This window comes from Pimephales promelas, chromosome 1 (assembly GCF_988280905.1).
Source record: "Pimephales promelas chromosome 1, fPimPro1.hap1.1, whole genome shotgun sequence".
Taxonomy (NCBI): domain Eukaryota; kingdom Metazoa; phylum Chordata; class Actinopteri; order Cypriniformes; family Leuciscidae; genus Pimephales; species Pimephales promelas.
The window spans coordinates 30675586-30694392 of record NC_142769.1 but is presented as its reverse complement, the minus strand read 5'-3'; the positions used below and the strand labels follow the sequence as shown (position 1 = coordinate 30694392).

General features: G+C 38.4%; 1 protein-coding gene across 1 annotated transcript; it reads right to left on the bottom strand.

Annotated features, from left to right (window-relative positions):
* Nucleotides 1–290: 290 nt before the first annotated feature.
* On the bottom strand, nt 291–16941 carry slc7a10a (solute carrier family 7 member 10a). Its single transcript, XM_039657486.2, has 11 exons — nt 16729–16941; nt 12586–12790; nt 12097–12248; nt 6923–7048; nt 5018–5171; nt 4125–4248; nt 3930–4033; nt 3746–3842; nt 2136–2285; nt 1859–2036; nt 291–1773 (listed from the first exon to the last, which is right to left on the bottom strand). Exons 1-11 carry the CDS (start codon nt 16874–16876, stop codon nt 1676–1678), a joined length of 1536 nt encoding a protein of 511 aa, XP_039513420.1. The 5' UTR covers nt 16877–16941; the 3' UTR covers nt 291–1675.
* Between the last annotated feature and the right edge of the window lie 1866 nt (nt 16942–18807).

Sequence of the window (18807 nt, the reverse complement as noted above, 5' to 3'; positions counted from 1 at the left end):
AGATTCTAGAGTTTGTTTCTGTAATATAGGCTGTGGTTCAATGCTGCGCCCTACGGAGGTCGCATTTGCCAGACGAATACATGATGGATTTATCAGTAATAATCATAAAATGGTCTGTTATTTATTGTGCAGCATAAATGATTGTAATTTCTTTCTTTGCAGTAGGCTATAATGGAGGCAGCTGAAATTCTTCAATTCTGAAGCGAGGCAGCCTCACTGACATGTAGCTAACTTCGAAATGAGACCGCATTTCTTTACTCATACACACACAGAGTAACACAATTACTAGCAACCTTTTTTAGAATTAAATTTAATGTGCTAATATTGTTATTGATAAACACCTTTTAACATTTTTACAAAACAAGTATATCAGCATACATATCTATAGTGCATACAATATGAAACATAATGTTTAATACATACGTTTCACACTTTACTAATGTCAGGAATGTGATCTCACAATGAGTCCCTGATGTCTTTGAAATGTAATATTTACATTAAGATTTCACTGTACTGTGCTTTTCATTGTGCCTTCGCCGCTGTGGGCAGTGAGAGCATGAACACTGCTAGTTGGCAGACTTTTAGATGGATAGAGACGAGTACAGGGTATGATCGTGTGTCTTGAAAGATCTGACCTGAAGAGGGCACTCAAGTGAAACTCTAAACAACTAAACAACATCCAAAAATCTGTTCAACGGACTTCAGTTTGGTGGTCAGTTTGTAAATGAAGACATGGATATCGTCACTGTTGCATATGGCTCAGTGAAATTTCCATGTTTAGTGCCCAAAAGAGACAATATCTCCTTTTGGATAACAGTTGAAAGTGTCTGCCTAGCAGGATTTTTTTTAAATGTAAAAGCACCTTTTATGTAAATAACGTTATTTAGGATGAACTTGGAACATCTCGTGGTTCCTATCATCAGCATAAGGCTAAAAGACTGGCAGTGCTAATGAGTGCTGGGGTAGAGCCTCTGTTAAACAGTGGCAGGAGATTGTTGCTTATTCAGGAAGCATGGCAATACATTTAGCGTGCAATATGCTAAAAACAGGCAACTACATTAAAGTGCCTAGACTATTATTGCATAGACAGTCGAGAGAAGCTATAGGCATTATGTTGTTTTGTTTTGTTTTTTGTGCTTGGGGGGAGTAAGTAATTATTAAGAGGACTAGAGGTCAGGGCCTAATCCTCTAGATAGTTCAGACTTACAGATGGAGTTTAGATTTCAGAAGACTGGGTTAAGAGGTAAGCAGGCAGGTCCCCTTCACTCACAGGGGAATACTAATAAAAAGTCTTAAAGTAAAGATAAAACCTCAAATGCAGAGAGAGATCCTGTAAGGCACATGAGAATACACCAGGAGTTCTCAAAAAATGAACAACTCCCAGAGAAAACATGATTTTGACATAGGAATTCACCTCCAACAGGACAGGAGGATGGTGCGTTCAATTACAAGGTGATGTCCGAACAAATATGCGAGGGGAGAAGTGTTTCAACTAAGAAATGTAATGTCAGAGCAAGAAAACTTCTGTTTCTTCTGCTGTGATGGCTGAGTCTCAGAGGAGCTTCTGGGGAGCATCTCCTCACATACAGCATCAGACAAAGAAAACACTCAACAACGGATGGAAGACAGGTCTTTGCTATTCCAAACAGGAGTGCAAGAAGTCCTGTGCTGACTCTCACAGCTCAGATTTTTCTGTAAGAGGCTGTATTTCAGAAGGATCTTCCTGGGGGAAGACCACATAGCACAACTTCTGTCCCAGATAGGTGACTTTCTCTGAAACACATGCACGTTTACAGAAGTCAGACGGTTTTTCGTTGCAGAGTGTTAACAAAACGAAGTTTTGGCTGGTCTTACTCACCCATGGCACTGTAAATCCAGTATGGTTTGTTCTTCCACTGCACTCCAATGAAGTAGATGGGGACTCCAGTGAGCATGATGACCAGCCCCATACCACACACCACAGGCTCCGAGTACAGACTGAAGCCCAGCAACACCGCCCAGAACACTAGATAGCTGCAGGGGACAAATAAGTTTACCTGCACAAAGGGAGAGAAGAAGAGCGAGGTGAATAAAACTAAAACACTGACATGTCAATCCATTTTCCTGATGGGGTCTGTAGGTGGCAACTTGAGTACCTTGATGGGTCTGAATAGTTTGGGTTTCTTCCATCTGTAGTACAGCAGCCCAGCTATAGTGACTCCATATGAGAGGTAGTTTATAAAAGACACATAGTTTATCAAGTTATGAGTGTCCCCGATACACAGGATCACTATGGTCGCCGTACACTATGGAGAACAAGAGAGAAAGACATTTAGGCCCTGTTTGCACCTGGTATAAGATCCACCTAATACAGCGATTCTTAACCTTTTTGACTTGAAGGCATTTTGGCTAAGACATTTCTTCTGGCATTTTATGTTGTGATAATGACAGCACTGCTTGTTGTCTCAAACTTTTTAATTAACATGAATTGGGAATGTTGATTTATTAAATTAACATTTTGTGATTCTAGAATGTTCAAGTAATTGTAGTTGTGATTTATCTTCAATAAAAAAAAACATACGTTATTGAGGGGAAAAATATGAATCTCAGTTTGGGTTTAGATTTTTTTTCTTGCATTTTAATTAAGTTATGGCACTTTTCCACTGCATAGTACGGTACGGCTCGCTTCGGCTTGCTTTAAATTTCACCACCTCTGTTGTTACCACCTCTGAGGTTCCAAGCGTACCGTACCAATACTAACATGTGACACGAACACACTGCAGATCACTGATTGGTCAGACAGAATTGTCACTACCACATCATTGTATTTGTGAGACATCAAACCCGCTAGATTTAAATAGCCAGTCACACCCACTGTTGTAGCACCTGTTTTAAAACTAATTGCTTGACTTAATGGAAGAAAAAAGAAAGAAAGAAAACATTCACAAAAGAAATCGCTGAATCATGGTCAGTGGACAAAGTGCAGACGTTCCTCTCGTTGTTTGCCCGAGGAGCGGATAAACTATAACGATCAGAATATAATCCCACCCATTTTGAAGCGGTACTAACTGCAGTGGAAAAGCAAACCGAGCTAAAGCGAACTGAGCCGTGCCGTGCCAAGCGAGTAGTAACATGCAGTGGAAAAGCGCCATGAGATTCAGTTTTAATACAATCAATATATTGAAGTCATCCAGTGACCCCCTTGGAAGTTTGCTCCCCTAGTTGAAAACCACTTGTCTAATTTTAATCAAAGAGGTTAAGAAAACAAAGTCAGCACACTCTTGCTTCCAAAAGTACTGTTAAATTGTTATCTAAGATGATCATTAATGAGATGTTTTGGGACATATTTCAGTTCAACTGCAATTTTAACTGATCTTCAATTGATTTGTGTGATTTAATGTGGATGTCAAGCAAATCCGTGAAGTTCAGTCTTTTACAATGTTTCGATTAATTAAATTTAATGGATTTTAGTTTTAAGTGACGTGAAAGTTATTGTAAAAGGGGCACATAAACAGCCAAATTTGCGCCCTTTTTTAGTGTAGTGATTGACAGGTCCTTCACATGTCCAGAACACACACAAGCGAGTGTTTATAGAAAATCCAATGTGATCACACAAGTTTTCTATTACCTCTCAATGCGGTTTGAGTGATCTGTTCACAAAACATTCTGGACCCCGTTTAGACCTGAATTGGATAAACCAAATCATGCAGACTGAAAGCAGTGTTGTGTTGCATGTGCTGTGTGTGAATAGCTCTTTCTTTCTCACACAAACAAGCAGGGCGGGGATTGGTGTGCAGCTCTTAAGGTGGATCATAGCCAACAGGTAGGGCAGGTGACCCTCTCTGGCGCCAGAGAAACACAACCTGTGGAGGATGTGCAATAAAGCAGTAAATACTCTGGTTTCAGGGTTGCTGTATTAAGCAAGTGCGATAGTGCTTTTGTTTCTTTACCTAGAAGAGGTAAACAAGTATCCGTTAATCCCCCCAAAGGTGGAAAGAGCTACAGAGATGGGCATCACCCATGAGAATATTCCGAGCAGCTTCTCACCAAATGTCTGCAACACAACACACAAAAACAGATGGCGATTTATCAAAGCACCTGATAGATAGTATGTTGTTTTCGCAGAAGAGGTCAGAGAAACTCACCACAGCAACAGCGTTCGACTCTAGAAGCTCTTGAGGGGACATGGAGGTGAAGTACGCAATGTTGGTGAGAGTATAGACAAGAGTCACCAGAGGGATGGAGATGTAGATCGCACGTGGAAGATTCCTAGACAGATACACCAGAAAGCATAAAACACCATACAATATACGCTGTATGAGAGCTGGGGTCATTTTCTGTAAGATTTATAAAAAGCGTGTACACAAAAAGTGAGGCAGAACTACTGTATGTGCAAAAGTAAATATATATCTGTGAAAATCAAGTAAGAAAAAAATATGAATAATAATATTAATTATGAATAATAATAATAATTTGAGTAGGCTTATTATCAATAGGTTTTTATTTTTTTGGCTAATTAATTTGGTTATTTAATTATTTTTGCTTTATTTTGCTTCTTTTTGTTGACAGCCCAAATTATTCTTGAGAAAATGTGACAAGCCTTTGGCAACAGAAGTGCTGTTTCTACCATCCAAACGTGCTTGAAGCACAGAGAGCATCTCAAATAGCCACAAAGTAATCCTTTCTGTGACCTGCTTTGTACATTTCCAACAACTTGAGCACTTTTGATGAGGGTTTGGAATACGGTACTCGATGTTACGTGACATGAATAAATTATGCAGATGCTTAATTATGCAGATGGATGCTTGCTAGTTTCACTGTTTGCTGGTTCTATTTATACTGTTGCTGTATGTTTTATCACTTGTTGATTGAAATTATTTATCAGTTATTTGTTATGATTACTCAGCAGTAACTGCACTTAAACCATGTACATCTCCCCGCGAGGCCCCTGAAGGCACATTGGGGGCCCCAGGCGATTGATTGCCTGTAGGATGGCCAGACCCTGATTTTGACACGGTAAAGACTAATAAAGACTCACTTGCGAGGCTCAACCACCTCTTCAGTGACGTAGTTCAGGAAGTTCCATCCACTGTATGCAAATGAGGCCTGCAGGAAAGCAAGAGCAATTTGCCCCACTGACGGATCCTTTATGAACTTAAAAGCTGCCTGAGGCTCCAATGCTTCATAGTGTCCTGGAGAGAGAGACATATATAGAGAAAACATTGACAAAGACTTGCATTGCATTTCAAAGTCAGTGTCTCTATAGCTACGCTATGCTCTACTGTTTGGGCTACAAAAATACTCACCAAATGTCAGATCTTGAGCTCTTTGTTTTGTTTAATTCATAAATCACTGTATTTTTTTCACATGCTCTTGGGATCAATCTGTCCACATTCATCCTGACACTCTAATGTCATCAGTTTGATTGGATTGTTCCACTACATAGGCAGTAGGCAGAGCCTCCAAAAAGCCTTTCTCTCTGCAGTCAATCAAGAGTGAAACTGCACTACTCAGTTCTCTCATTTACTCAATTCTTTCTCTTTCTCTGTCAGTTCAAGGAATGCCTCCAGACAAGCACACTAAATAAAAATATAAATAAAAAAGTCTACCCATAACGATTCAAAGCCATAAACTGCTGATTTATTGTAATATTACTTAGTTGTGTAACACAAGACAGTACACATTGTTAAAACATTTCTTCAATGGAGGCTTAAATTTTGCATAATTGTCACAATTATATACAGTCTTAGCTTAGTTTATTATGAAGTGCCTAAACGAAAAGAGTCAGCTATATACTGCACTGCTTTACTTTAAAGAAATATCCTAACATTCTCTATTGTAAAACAGAAGTTTTGATAGTGAGTTATATATAAATAAAATTTTGACCAGATTTTTTCCCTGATTTGCAGTCTGGAGTTGATACTGTCTGTTCACACTAAAATAGTGTATAATATAGCAGCCCGATCTTCATGAGACTGTGTTGAATATAGTGTGATCGTATAGACTGCGGCAACGGATAGCGACATGTGCCATTGGTTTCTGTGTGTCAGATGTCGTCACATAATGTTAAAACTGCTTCGGGAGAGTTGTTTGGTAGTGTGTGATCTTCAGTGTCTTCACTGCCTACTAGTGTTGTTGTTTTTCAATCTGTTCAGATTTTGAAAGTCGTTTAATGTATTCCAGCCTTAAATTTCACTGGTTCAAGTTTTAGTAGGGGTGATTTATGAACCAACCTATCATTGTGCCATTGAGCAAGGCACTAAACCGCAGGTATCTTTGAGGGGGCTATACCAATAATGAATGTATTGTAAATCACTGAACAAAAAAGTACCTTACAAGACCTACCACTAGATGTCACTATTGAAAACAAATATATAGTTAAAGAAGTAGTTCCTCCCAAAATCCGCAGAAGAAAAAAACAACAACATCAGGGTGAGTAAACAATAAAGTTTTAGATGTCCTCTCCTTTCTATTCATTAGATAACAGGTTAGGGCTGGCAGCAGCTGGCATTAATGTGATGGGAGTGCTTGATGATTCATGGCATTTAACTGTGGGAATTAGTATCAGATAAGAGGTATCATACTCTTTTTCTTTCTCTCATTTGCCTACTCTTTATTTCTCTCTTTTAATCTCTTAACTTCATTCTCTGCTTTAGTGGTTTACATACTATGGCAAAATCCTGTTACTGTTCAGGAAATTGTTTGATTGCTTATCTGTACAAGTTTGGCCTAACAACCGAAACAAAGGGAAAAATCAATAGAGTATTGAATTTTTATACCCCTAATGTTTAATAATTAACATTACTGTACATCGATAGACCTCCTTTAGTAGTTCATTCTGCATCGATTTTTTTACAGCACAAAAACCCTCTTTTTTTGAAAGAATAGCATGTTTCATGAAAGACGACAGTTGGTAAGAATGTGTAAATTGTCATTCACACACCTTTGACAATCTGGACCATTCCCACTACAATGATGAGAACAAGGGCCAGCAGCTTCCCCACAGTGAAAACATCCTGGATCCGTGTCCCCCAACGCACACTGGAGCAGTTCACCCAAGTCAGGAACACTGTAAACACGCGCAGTGAACACATAGTTATTCATTCCCATATTCCAAACTCACGAGAAAAGATTCCTTTAAATATTATGAAAACCATTAGCAATATCCATAAAAGGAACATCAAACATGTATGTAATTTATAAATAAAGACCATCACATATTAAGAACAACTGAACTGTCACACTCTTTGGATGTCTTATCAAAGAGCTGTTTCATGAGAAAAACTCGTCATATTGTGTTTCAGTAATGGAAGCAGTGTGGCGTTGTTGGCAGAGCAGCACTAACTGGTCACATGATCCATTTTTATTAGCTTAATGAGGGGAAATAAACATCAGATGTAACTTATTTTACTGCTGCAGGCAAAACACTGACCCATTCATGGCTAAGTGGTTCTCAACCAAGGGGCCAGGGCCCACTCAGCAAACTTCCAAGGGAGCCTCAAGATAACTTAATGACTTTTGAAATAAATAAAAAAAATAAGCATCGAAACCTGCTAAAACAACTAAAAAAGAACCAGGGCTCCCACAGACTTGGAATACCTGCATATATGATGTAGACGGTTACCTCATCTACCTTATAGTTGGTATCTATCTTTATGCATTACAATTGAGAGCTCCTTAGAAACAAAAAATAGTAGTTTATCAAGGGGCATCAATGCAACACAGCCTAAAGCTGACAGGTTTAAAAACTACACATTCACGAATGGAAGTACAGGCGTTATAGGCCACTGCGTGTCTGTACATCTGTGTTGAGGTTAGTGGCTTCTGTGTTCAGCTGCATTGTGTAACAGGTCCGGTGTAGATCCGGTACACAGAGGTCCGTCTCCAGGGCTTGACGGCACGGTATACGCAGGCATGCCGAGGGAGACACTGGGCAAAGGGGAGACGGGTTACCCCCACTCATCCATCAATGGCCGGAATTACCCGCCCACACACGAAAACACACGCGGGGCATCTGTCAGACCCCCCTAGACAAACAGCTTCCGATGCCCCACAACAAAACGGCCCAGACGCCAACTGAATTTTTGGCCAGAGTAAGCAGTCGACAAGAGTAGCTCACAGCCTGCAAACTAACAGCTAACCTGCTCAACTTCATCCACACATGTAATCCTGAGCTCAATACACACCACCTGTGAACCTCCGTGTCCTGACATCTTGACCTTGAGAGTCACTGCAATATTTTCATAGGTATGTGCTCGTAGGCACCTTAAAATTATAACAATAACAATATGATAAAAATATGTTCAAATTTAAAAACATAAAAAAAACATTGGCAACATAGAAACATACATAGGAGATAGTTGACTAATTTTCATTATCATTTATGATGACATTCTTCATGTTTTATCTTTCACAGGATAACGTCATACAGGCTCAGAACGACAGAAGGGTGAGTACATGATAGAATATTCATTTTTGAGTGAACTATCCCTTTAACATAAATTATTCATATTAATGAATGTGAATGCTTTGTGGTCAAATGTTGTATAATATTTTATAATACAGTTTCACAACAGTGTTTGCCATGGTTCTGTTTGCTCTTGTTTGGCTTGACTCCAGCTCCTTCTATTTTTTATCACAGCGCAGGAGTGACTAAGAGTGGCCAAATGAAGTTAAATGAACACAAACCTAATGAGAGGAGAATTCTAATTAAGCGGCAACAGCCTTTAAATCTGCCAAAATACAACCGCTCACTCTAAACTCCTGAGGGGGACATCCCTCTGCAGCTAATTGACCAATAAAGCCAACAAAAGATGCACTAAATACACAATAATGTGCAAACCATTACAACTCTCTGTGGCCAAGGCCTAAAATAAGTATTATATTTTTCAAGTTTACTCAGTATTATAGATCACAGGCTTTTCAAAAAGTTTTATTTAAGGGACATTAATAAATAAATTTGATAAATAAAACCTCTTCAAATTGTTTGAAAAAGCAGCCCTTGTGGATACCAGGTTGAGAGACTGCAGAATTGTAATATTGGCAAAAGGTTGGCTACTTTGAAGATGCTAAACACTATTGATTTTTTTGTATACTGTAAGTCCTTTTGTTTTGCTTAATCTTGATGGTATTTTGACTGGCATTGTCTCTTTACTTTTATTTGACATGATTTATCCATTTATAAATGAATATTTTCCCCAAATGATATAGCAGTTCAGAGACATGCTGTCAGCCCTTTTATCAGAAGACATAAATCTGAGAAACAATAGTTAGATGAGTCAGATCAACAGATCTCTTTCAATCTCTAGAGTGCATGGCCTTTATTTTTACACAAGAGAGAAGCTTCCAGCAGACATGAACCTATAAAAAAGTACAAAGCATTGGTATAGTAAATAACCCTTCACACACAGTTGTAAAAAAGCAATGTGACGCACTCTTTTCTTTGACATCAAATTTAAAATCAAGTTATTTAATGCTGTATAGTATCATGCTGATTAAGACTCAGCAAATGTTTGTGTGTCCAGTCCAGCAGTGTGTGTGTGTTTGTGTGTATGTTTGTAATCTGACTTCAGCAGACAGAGCTTGTGACATTCATTCAGAACATTCAGAAGGGGAGGGCAAATGTAACACATGCCGCAATACAGACAAATTCTCACACAGTGCAACTAAGAACATTCACTCACACATTAACAAGGGTTCAGACATGCATCAGTTTACCACTAAAATTATACACTGCAGTGCATCAACAAAGGTACACACAGCATGAAGCCAAAACTTGTTTTGAATTAAATTAGAATTGTGGCAGTAGACAGGATGTAGAACTGTAATCATTCACAGTCACACAACATATGGGGCAATTACAGAAACAGTAGACATTAGTAATCAATGTCTGAAATGCCACAGAAAGTGTATTTGATATACAGTATATAGCATTATTTTCAATTAAAATACCATTTTCATTTTATGGACCATGGTGAAAGAACAATTTATTTCTCACAAATTCACAAATATTCATCAATATTTATTTTGATATCATTTATTTATATATCTCCATATAATTTTTATATTAATTTATTTAGATTTTATATATGTATTTATTTATTTCTCTTAACAAATAATCTGTTAATTGGTAATTGCTTATTATTATTATTATTGCTAACTTAAGTAAGCCTAATCTTTTAAAGATTATGTTACATAAATAACATAATAACATAAAAGTTAACGTTATTGTTTTGTCACATAACTTTTGTCTTACAGTTCAATTTCTTTAAGTTGCAATCCAGTAAACTCCTCTTCCAGTCATTATACTCACAACATACTTCCTATGGGCGTGGCCAATTCAATTCAAATGGACTGAAAGGGAGCCCGTTCTTTAACTCTGATTTTCGCCCAACCTTACATCAATCCACACCACTGTAAGACCCAACGGAGGTTCATGAACACGCGGCAAGCAGGTCAAATTTGTGCATCCAATGCATTTTTTACAGTGAAAGGCATATGTTTTGTTGGCATTTGTGTGGGAACTGTGTGTATAATATGAGTGAAAAATCTGTGCGTGAAGACCTCAGATGTTCCTCTAGGGTCTTTGGATGTCACAGTTTAGGTTATTTGCTTGGTCTAAAGGTTAATGGCAGTTGATGGGAGGGAACTTGTTATAACTGTGCCCACCCTGAGCATGACTAACACACTCCAAATAGATAATTAAAAAATCATAATTCACTCTTCATTTGTCAGGTTTAAGCATAGTTTTAGCGCCATTCACAAAATCCCGCCTTCATGTTCTTCTCCATCAAAGAGCAATGGGGTAGCCAGGACAACCGCAAGGTCCCCAAACAATACACAATACAGAAGACACGCCCACATGTTCCGCCGGCTCAAAGCCTGGCACCATTACGGAGTCTGACGCCACACAGAGTGAGGGTCAGGTGCCCTTAGGGTCCTAGGTCCTGTGATCTGGAACCAAACAAATACGTTCCTTGAATATTGGGCTAATCAGTGGAGAGCAAAGTGATTTGAGATGCAGGACTAGCATCCTTTGATAGGGCACATACATGAGGTGTCTTCCTTAAATAAAGCATTTGGCCCTTGTCACGCTGCTCTCTAGAGTATGACTGACTCGAAGCTTTTGTTGGCTGTTCTTCAGGACAGGTTCTGGATTCTGCAGCCAAAAATAGGGATGGATGGCTCAACTCAGCCAGCACTGTCATTAGGACCACTGCCCTGACATTGACACACCCCCAGTACTCCTTCTGTCCAGATCTGACAGGTCCAAACCAGCTGAGTCACGGGGCTCTTTGGAAACAAACCCATACACACACGCATGCATAGACAAACTGTACATTTGACTGGTTCATCTCCACCAGCTCCAAAAATATCCTGCCATGCACCCACCAGGGTTAAGAACCAGGATTAAAGCACTGTAAAGTGGTATAGACACACAAGGGAGATGGCAAATGAGAAAGAGAAAAATACCGAACGATAGACAAAACAGCGGCTCTAGATTGATCATGACGGAATCTATTAGTCAGAATTAACTCTAGGGATCAGGGGGAATTCCTCTGAGGAGGAAAGAGAGGCAGTGCCTTTTTAATCTATATTACAAAAATAAAACAACGCAAATATTACAAAATGTGACATTACATAGTGTATAAATCACTCATTTTCCTAAAGTAACACTGTCCAACAGTGACACCAGCAGGTAAAGGTACAGTGGGAGTCCACGTTTCTCTTGCCTCCCCTGAGCCCATTGAGTTTTAACAGACCCCCTAAAGTGTGCAGTGGATTTGATGGGGAGTAATTGAGAATGAATGAAGAGAAATCATGTGAGAGGAGGCAATGCCTCCATCGGGCTATGATTGGATATGATTGGTTTGTGCCATGAATCCCGCCTCTTGTTTTTGTGAGCATTCACAAATTGGTTTGAATGAACAAAATTATAGTGTTTAATGGGAAGACTAATTAAAAAGTAAGTAAATAACTCAGTCAATTGAAAAGGCCTGATAACATGATGACTGTGGGGTTTTTTTTTTTTTTTTGAGCATTTGAGCAACACTAAATAAGAGCTGACTTGAGAATGTCATTTAAAACCTCATTACTAATGGTGTGTGCTGTACTCACAGACGCAGGCGGTTGAGAGGACGCGGGTGGCGATGTATGGTGGCAGGCAGTTTGGGAAGGCAGGCTGTAGCACATAGTTGGAGAAGGTGAGTGCAATCACAGCCAGAGTTGTTGGGTACATGATCAACACTGCGCTCCACAGCAACAAGAAGCTGTAAAAACACGTAAACAAATGGCCATCTTTATCAGCACCAATTTACAACAAACCCAGAATTCTGAGCAGTGTTATTGTTGTAACTGAACAAGAAAGTAGACACATGTGAATCTCCCTGAGGAGAAGTTCTCTTGTGTGCGTCACACCCACAAACTGAGACGTCCATATTGACATTTATGCATTTGGAAGCCACTTTCATCCAAAGCAACATATATTGGATCTGTTCATGCATTTCTTGGCAATCAAACCCATTATCTTGGCATTGTTAGTGCTGTTAGTGCATTCACTGTTTGAACTATATGAATGCTAAGACTAACATTCAACAATAGACCTACCCCACCAGGCCCCCGAAGATCTCTGTCACGTATGAGTAGTCTCCACCTGATTTGGGGATGGTGACGCCCAGTTCGGCATAGCAAAGAGACCCTAGGGCACAGATTCCTCCTCCGAGAACCCACACAATGAGTGAAAAACCCACACTGCCAGCATGATCTAGAACACCCTTTGGAGAGATGAAGATCCCTGAGCCAATGATGTTACCTGAGAAAACAAAAGAAACCACAATGGGTTGTTTATTCTTCATTTATTGTATCATGTGGTCTTCACCTAATAATGCTTGCTTGATATTCTGTAGAAATAAATATAGACATATAAAAAAGCTGATTTTTGCAAAAATATTTGATGATTATGCTGTCATATCACTTTCTTACTTGAAATACACTGCAGTCTTAACAAAATGATTGTTTAAATGAAAATCTTTGTTGTTTTTTTCCCAGTGCAAAGACAATGTGTCCTTGCAGCTGTCAAAACGCTGCTGCGCATTCCAAGCAAACGGACACGATACATGAGATCAACAATGTTAGAGTCAACATCAGTTGCGAAATTGAGATGAAGGTCCAGTATTCAGTAAAAGGTGAATGTTCTGCTTCATTGCATATATATCTTAGTAAAACCACTCATGTGCATTGCCTGAATGATTATGCCTCAGGAAACTTCAACAAAAGACTTTCAATTATACAAGGCTCAGCTACAGTTATGGGCCGAAGCATTATGTAATCATTTTGGGTTCTCTCTTTGTCTGTAAATGTGTTCACAATAATAGAATTAGGTATGGGTAGTATTGAGTGGATGTGAATGTTTGCTCCCAGCGCCTCAGACCTGTACAGAAGATAAGGCATTAAAGTTGACGACACCCAGCGGATCTCAAAAACACTCAGTCAAATGAGATTCAAAGTTCCTGAATGAAGTTCACAGGGTCACTTGACTTTGACTGGTGGTCGTACAACTCACAACATAACAAAACAATGTCCGCTTGCCTGATTGACAGAAGTATTAAATCCCCCTTGTATTAGGTCCAGAATTTAGCGACGCTGTTGTCAATGGATATTAAAGCATTTTAAGACATGTGAAAATAAAAAGTGTTTCATGTCATTAGCAGTTATTAAATTGTAGTTTAAGAATTTAATTAAAATTAAAAAGAATTTAATTAAAATCCCAGACTTTAATTAAAGGAGTAGTAAAGGAGAAATTTACTCACCCCCATGTCATCCAATATGTCTATGTCTTTCTTTCTTCAGTCGAAAAGAAATTAAGGTTTTTGATGAAAACATTCCAGGATTTTCTCCTTATAATAGACTTCAATGGGAACCAAATGGTTCAAGGTCCAAATGAGTCTTTCAGTGCAGCTTCAAAGGGCTTTAAAGGACACCAGACGATGAATAAGGGTCTTATCTAGCGAAACGATCAGCCATTTCAAAAATAAATATTAAAGTTTAAGTTTTATAAGCACAACTGCTTGCCTTGCTCTGTTCTGTGATGAGCGTTCGTGACTCTCCTGTTCAAACTCGTTCATCAAAATGAACAAATCTTTTTTCGAGTCATGATTCGAAGGGTCCTAGATAAGACCCTTATTCATCGTCTGGTGTCGTTTAAAGCCCTTTGAAGCCGCACTGAAACTCTCATTTGGACCTTGAACCATTTGGTTCCCAATGAAGTCCATTACATGGAGAAAATCCTGGAATGTTTTCATCAAAAACCTTAATTTCTTTTCGACTGAAGAAAGAAAGACGTGGACATCTTGGATGACATGGGGGTGAGTAAATTATCAGCAAAAGTTTTTTTTTTAAAGTGAACTACTCCTGTTAGGTTATGATGGCGAATAAAGAGTTTACATTTGTGTCCATATTAAAGTATTGAAAAGAAATAAACTTGAGTACTGCATGGGCAAAGAGTTGTGAAGTAACTGATAAAATTAGTCATTGACCTTGAGTTATATCAGGAGGACATTCTAGCAAAGGAAAACTTTCCCATGTTCAGGAGGTAAATAAGTCACCAGTTAAAATTCAACAGTTTTTGACTCTATGAAATCCTTTGAGTAATCTGCAATCCTGTACTCTTCTTAAAGGTGCTTGTCAGAATTATGTCAAACATTTAGAATGGTAAAGGGCTGTGAACAAAATTGCCTTAGTTACTACCCATAAAGCCACTAAACCATAAACATAACTGAAATCTACAGCTGCACCTGTACGCTGATGTTACACTGACACCAAGCGCAAAACACCGAACCACTTTCACTTAATCTTATACAGCCATACATTTTGGGGTAAAGGTCACAGCCATAACGAGCAGTTAATATTAATTATATCTTAACTTAACTTCCTGTCATTGCTTCTTGTTAAAAAAAAGAATCTTTATAAAGAAGAGAGACTAGTCATATGTTTCAACAATATATATACCTGAGAAAATCTCCACATAGTTACATCAAAACTCTAGCACATGTGAGACTAAAATAAGGCCACGTCATGTTTCAGTATTTCACGTCTAACTAAATAACATGTCAGGTTTACTGGCAGACAGATACACAGTTCTTTCTGTATTCTGTAGTATTACCAGGTCATTTTGAGAATCAAATCTTTATTTAGAAATATAAAGTGATACATAGGATATACAGTGTATATACAGTATATATTTGTAGTTGAGAAATAAACTTTTGTACCTTAAAAGGACTAATGTAAATCAACGTGTTTAATGAACTGTAACAGTGGAAACGTTCATTAGCTTATATTTACCGGAGGTGGAGGAAAAAAATGTGACAACTAGTCTCCGTTATACAATAGGCTGATACAGCTTCAGGAGGAGAGCTAAATTTCACTGACACAACAACACATTAGAAATTACAGTAACAAAATATAAAGACATAGTGTCAATCTTATCAAAGGATTCCGTTAGATGGCCTTCATCTGAGTAACACAATAGCGGTAACACTTTAGTTTAGGGTCCAATTCTCACTATTGTTGCTTATTAGCATGCATTGTTGGATGTTTATTAATACTTGTAAAGCACATATTAACAATATTAGTAAAGCACATCGTAAAGCGCTTTTGTGACCATTAGGTTTGTGAAAGCACTAAATGCAGTCCATTAAAGCCTTATTCTGCATTACCATATTCTACATCCCTAAATCCTACACAAAACCTACATTTAACAACCACCTTACAAACTATTAATCAGCTGTAGCCTAATTAGGAGCTTATTGAGGCAAATGTCATAATTAATAGTAAGTCAATAGTGAGAATTGGACCATAAACTAAAGTGTGACTGCATATTTATACTCAGTGAGGATTATTCATGGATGTGTCCAGCACACACATGATAAAAAAGATGAATTAAAAAGGCTTTGGGTAGTATAAAGTCAGTGTAAAGGATGCTTACATTTGAGGAGGAAACATGAATTTTAATTTTGTTTAATGTATTTTCCTGTCCAGGATGTATTTAATTTTACTCTGAGTCCGCGATTTATTGACTACAATAAACATTTAAATCGAGTAATGTAAGTAATGATCAGGACATGCATTAGCTAAAACTGAACTTTAAAATAGCATTAAAGGAAGCAAACGATTACATAAAACGTCTAGGCCTACACTTTCTAATTTTTTCCTACTTTAATTACAGGTCTATAGCAACATTTCACTGCACAGCATATGGACTCTTATATGGTGCTGGGTTTGTTCAGCACACGTGAAGGACCCAGTGTAGAGGGTTGCAGCAGCCACGTAAGCGCGGAGTTGAGTTTCAGCCTGATTCTCTTCCTCAATGATGCAATCTGCGCTCTGATGAATAGAGTGTGATGGAGAATAGCCTACTGTAAGTGGCGGCATGGCACGAGACGTAGGCTATTCTCCGCCGGAATCATGCAATTTGTCCTTACAAATTAAGACAGCCGTACTCCGTGACGATATAAGTTTTGACATGATTGAGATGTATTTTTTTAATACTTTAGGCTACTCGACTTTTAGGAGAGGAGATTTCATTAAAGCGAAAGTAGGCTATATGAAAGAGTGAGGACTGAAGGTTAGGATGAATAGATTCAAGAGAAGCCGAGAGTGATAAAATGACAGACAAAGAAACATGCCAAATGATAAAAGTTCAAGGTGGTTAGAGCGCACGCGTTGGTGCGATAAAATGAGGAAACATCTCACCTATAATTATGGCACACGCGCTCAAGAGACCAATTTCCTTTTTAAGAGTCACTCTATCCTTAGATCCACTTTGGTTTCCACCGGAGTCTAACATCTTCTGTTGCTCCGGTTTCGCGCAGTTTCTCCGGTTCGTTTCGGTTCCATCCATGTGTGCGGCTGTTCAAGAAAACGGCATCTGTATCCGCGCTCGGTCTCATATAGCGGGTTGATGCAGGACTCAGGGCGCATGCGCAAAACTTCTGCTGTCTGCCTCCATATCAACAGGTTAACGTTTGTCTTGTGCCTTGGCACGCGCTTACCTGCCCCACGAGGTTGCAAGGGTACTTGACACAACATTTCTACGTTCTTTTTCATTCAACTGAATGTTTTCCCCCACCATTTTAATAACATTTTTTAGCTTAATCAATCCATTGTTTTTAAGTTGCCTACAAAATAGCCTATTCATATTCAATTTACTATCAGTATCAATAACTGCTGCATTTACAATAGTTGTAATTGCTGCAGTAGCCTAGCATATCACACCACAAGACTGCTGAAGCTACCTGAAATTTCATGTTAACAACTACCATATGCTTTGAACATGTTGATGTACAGTATTTATGCTCTTGTGTCGGGTTCTTGGTAGATGTGGTAGTTGGAATGACTCCAGGAGTTATTACATATTGTGAAAAAAAAAAAAAGCTAGATGACGGAAACACCCATTCTTTCTGCTCAGTCTGTGGGGGTTTGATGTGGTAAGAGAGGTTTAATGGGTGTTTACGAGTGATCGTAACACCCATAAAACCCAGAAATTGTTGTGTTATGACGATATGAAATTTCAGTCTTGGACTTTTCTGTTGCTGTATAGGCCTATATTAAGACGAATTGTAATTTTAAAAAAAATGAGTTGGTGTCTAAACTTTTGACTGGTAGTAATTATATTATTATTTCAGGTGTGGGGTGTGTCGAACTATGTGCATGACAATAATAATCAGCTTTAGAGTTTCTTGCATATTCTGTGTGGGCCTTTTACTGACTCACTCCATCCTCTCATTCTAGTAAACACGTGGGCTACTGTGTGATCTCTTTATAATATTAGTCATCATTAAACACTCTTCACTTATAGCCTTGTTTTGCTATCACACCATTTCTTTGTGAGTGACTGAAAAACAGAAGTAATCCCAACAGATTCTGCTTATTGTGGCCCTCTGGTGACTGATTGTGTAAAGTGATACAGACTGCTATGGGGGTACATTGGCACCCGGACAACCAGTCATTCCCTTCAGATGGAGCTTGTAACTCTATCTGGGTTGTGATATCACAGACTGTGAACAGAGAACAAAGATGAAAGCTTGTTAACAATGTCTCAAATGTGGAGATTGCACAAGCATGCGCAGACACTATGCACACAGTGAAATGCACTGTTCTCACACTAACCTCTTATATACATTTGTTTTGATATATTGATGGTAAACAAGTAAAATAATGCTGAGTACTGTTTGTCATGATAAAATGTAGTACACACATGCTTGTTACTGAAAATTGTTTCATCATCAAATACTGATGTTGTTGACATTGTTTAGCAAATTCTTTTCATTGTAAACTTTGAATATTCCACAAATGTGCAATATTAATTCCACATGAGTGAATATCAATAGTTTTTTAGTACATTTTTAGGCATGAAGTAAACTAATGCTTGATTGAACATTAGGACACAGAAAACACAGGACACTGAGTAGATGGAGTGGAGTAGTCAGCCTGTAAACAAATACATCACAGCATGTATAGACACTCTCATTCTGAATTAACTTATCATGGGTGTCTGTGTGGACAGAAGCTCCGCCCCAGTCTGGTGTGGACAGTGATCTTCGCTTTCTCTCCTTCAGTTTTAATTAAACCTATAGAGCCTATAGTGATATAGCCTATACATCTTATAGAAATGTTATAATAGTAGCCTACAAATATATATTACATCATATTTTACTCTATAACTCTACCTTAAAACTTTAAAAACCTCATAGTATCACCAGTAGATGAACAACTATTTGGACATACAGAGTGGAAACCTTTACTCCAGCGTCATGGAAAATTTTATCAGGC

Excerpts from the sequence above, each read along its gene's own strand:
- slc7a10a (XM_039657486.2), bottom strand. The coding sequence starts at position 16,876 with ATGGATGGAACCGAAACGAACCGGAGAAACTGCGCGAAACCGGAGCAA. Across the intron at positions 5,172-6,922 it reads AATGGTCCAGATTGTCAAAG|GACACTATGAAGCATTGGAG; the intron begins GTGTGTGAATGA and ends CTCTCTCTCCAG. Across the intron at positions 4,034-4,124 it reads AGTCGAACGCTGTTGCTGTG|ACATTTGGTGAGAAGCTGCT; the intron begins GTGAGTTTCTCT and ends GTTGTGTTGCAG.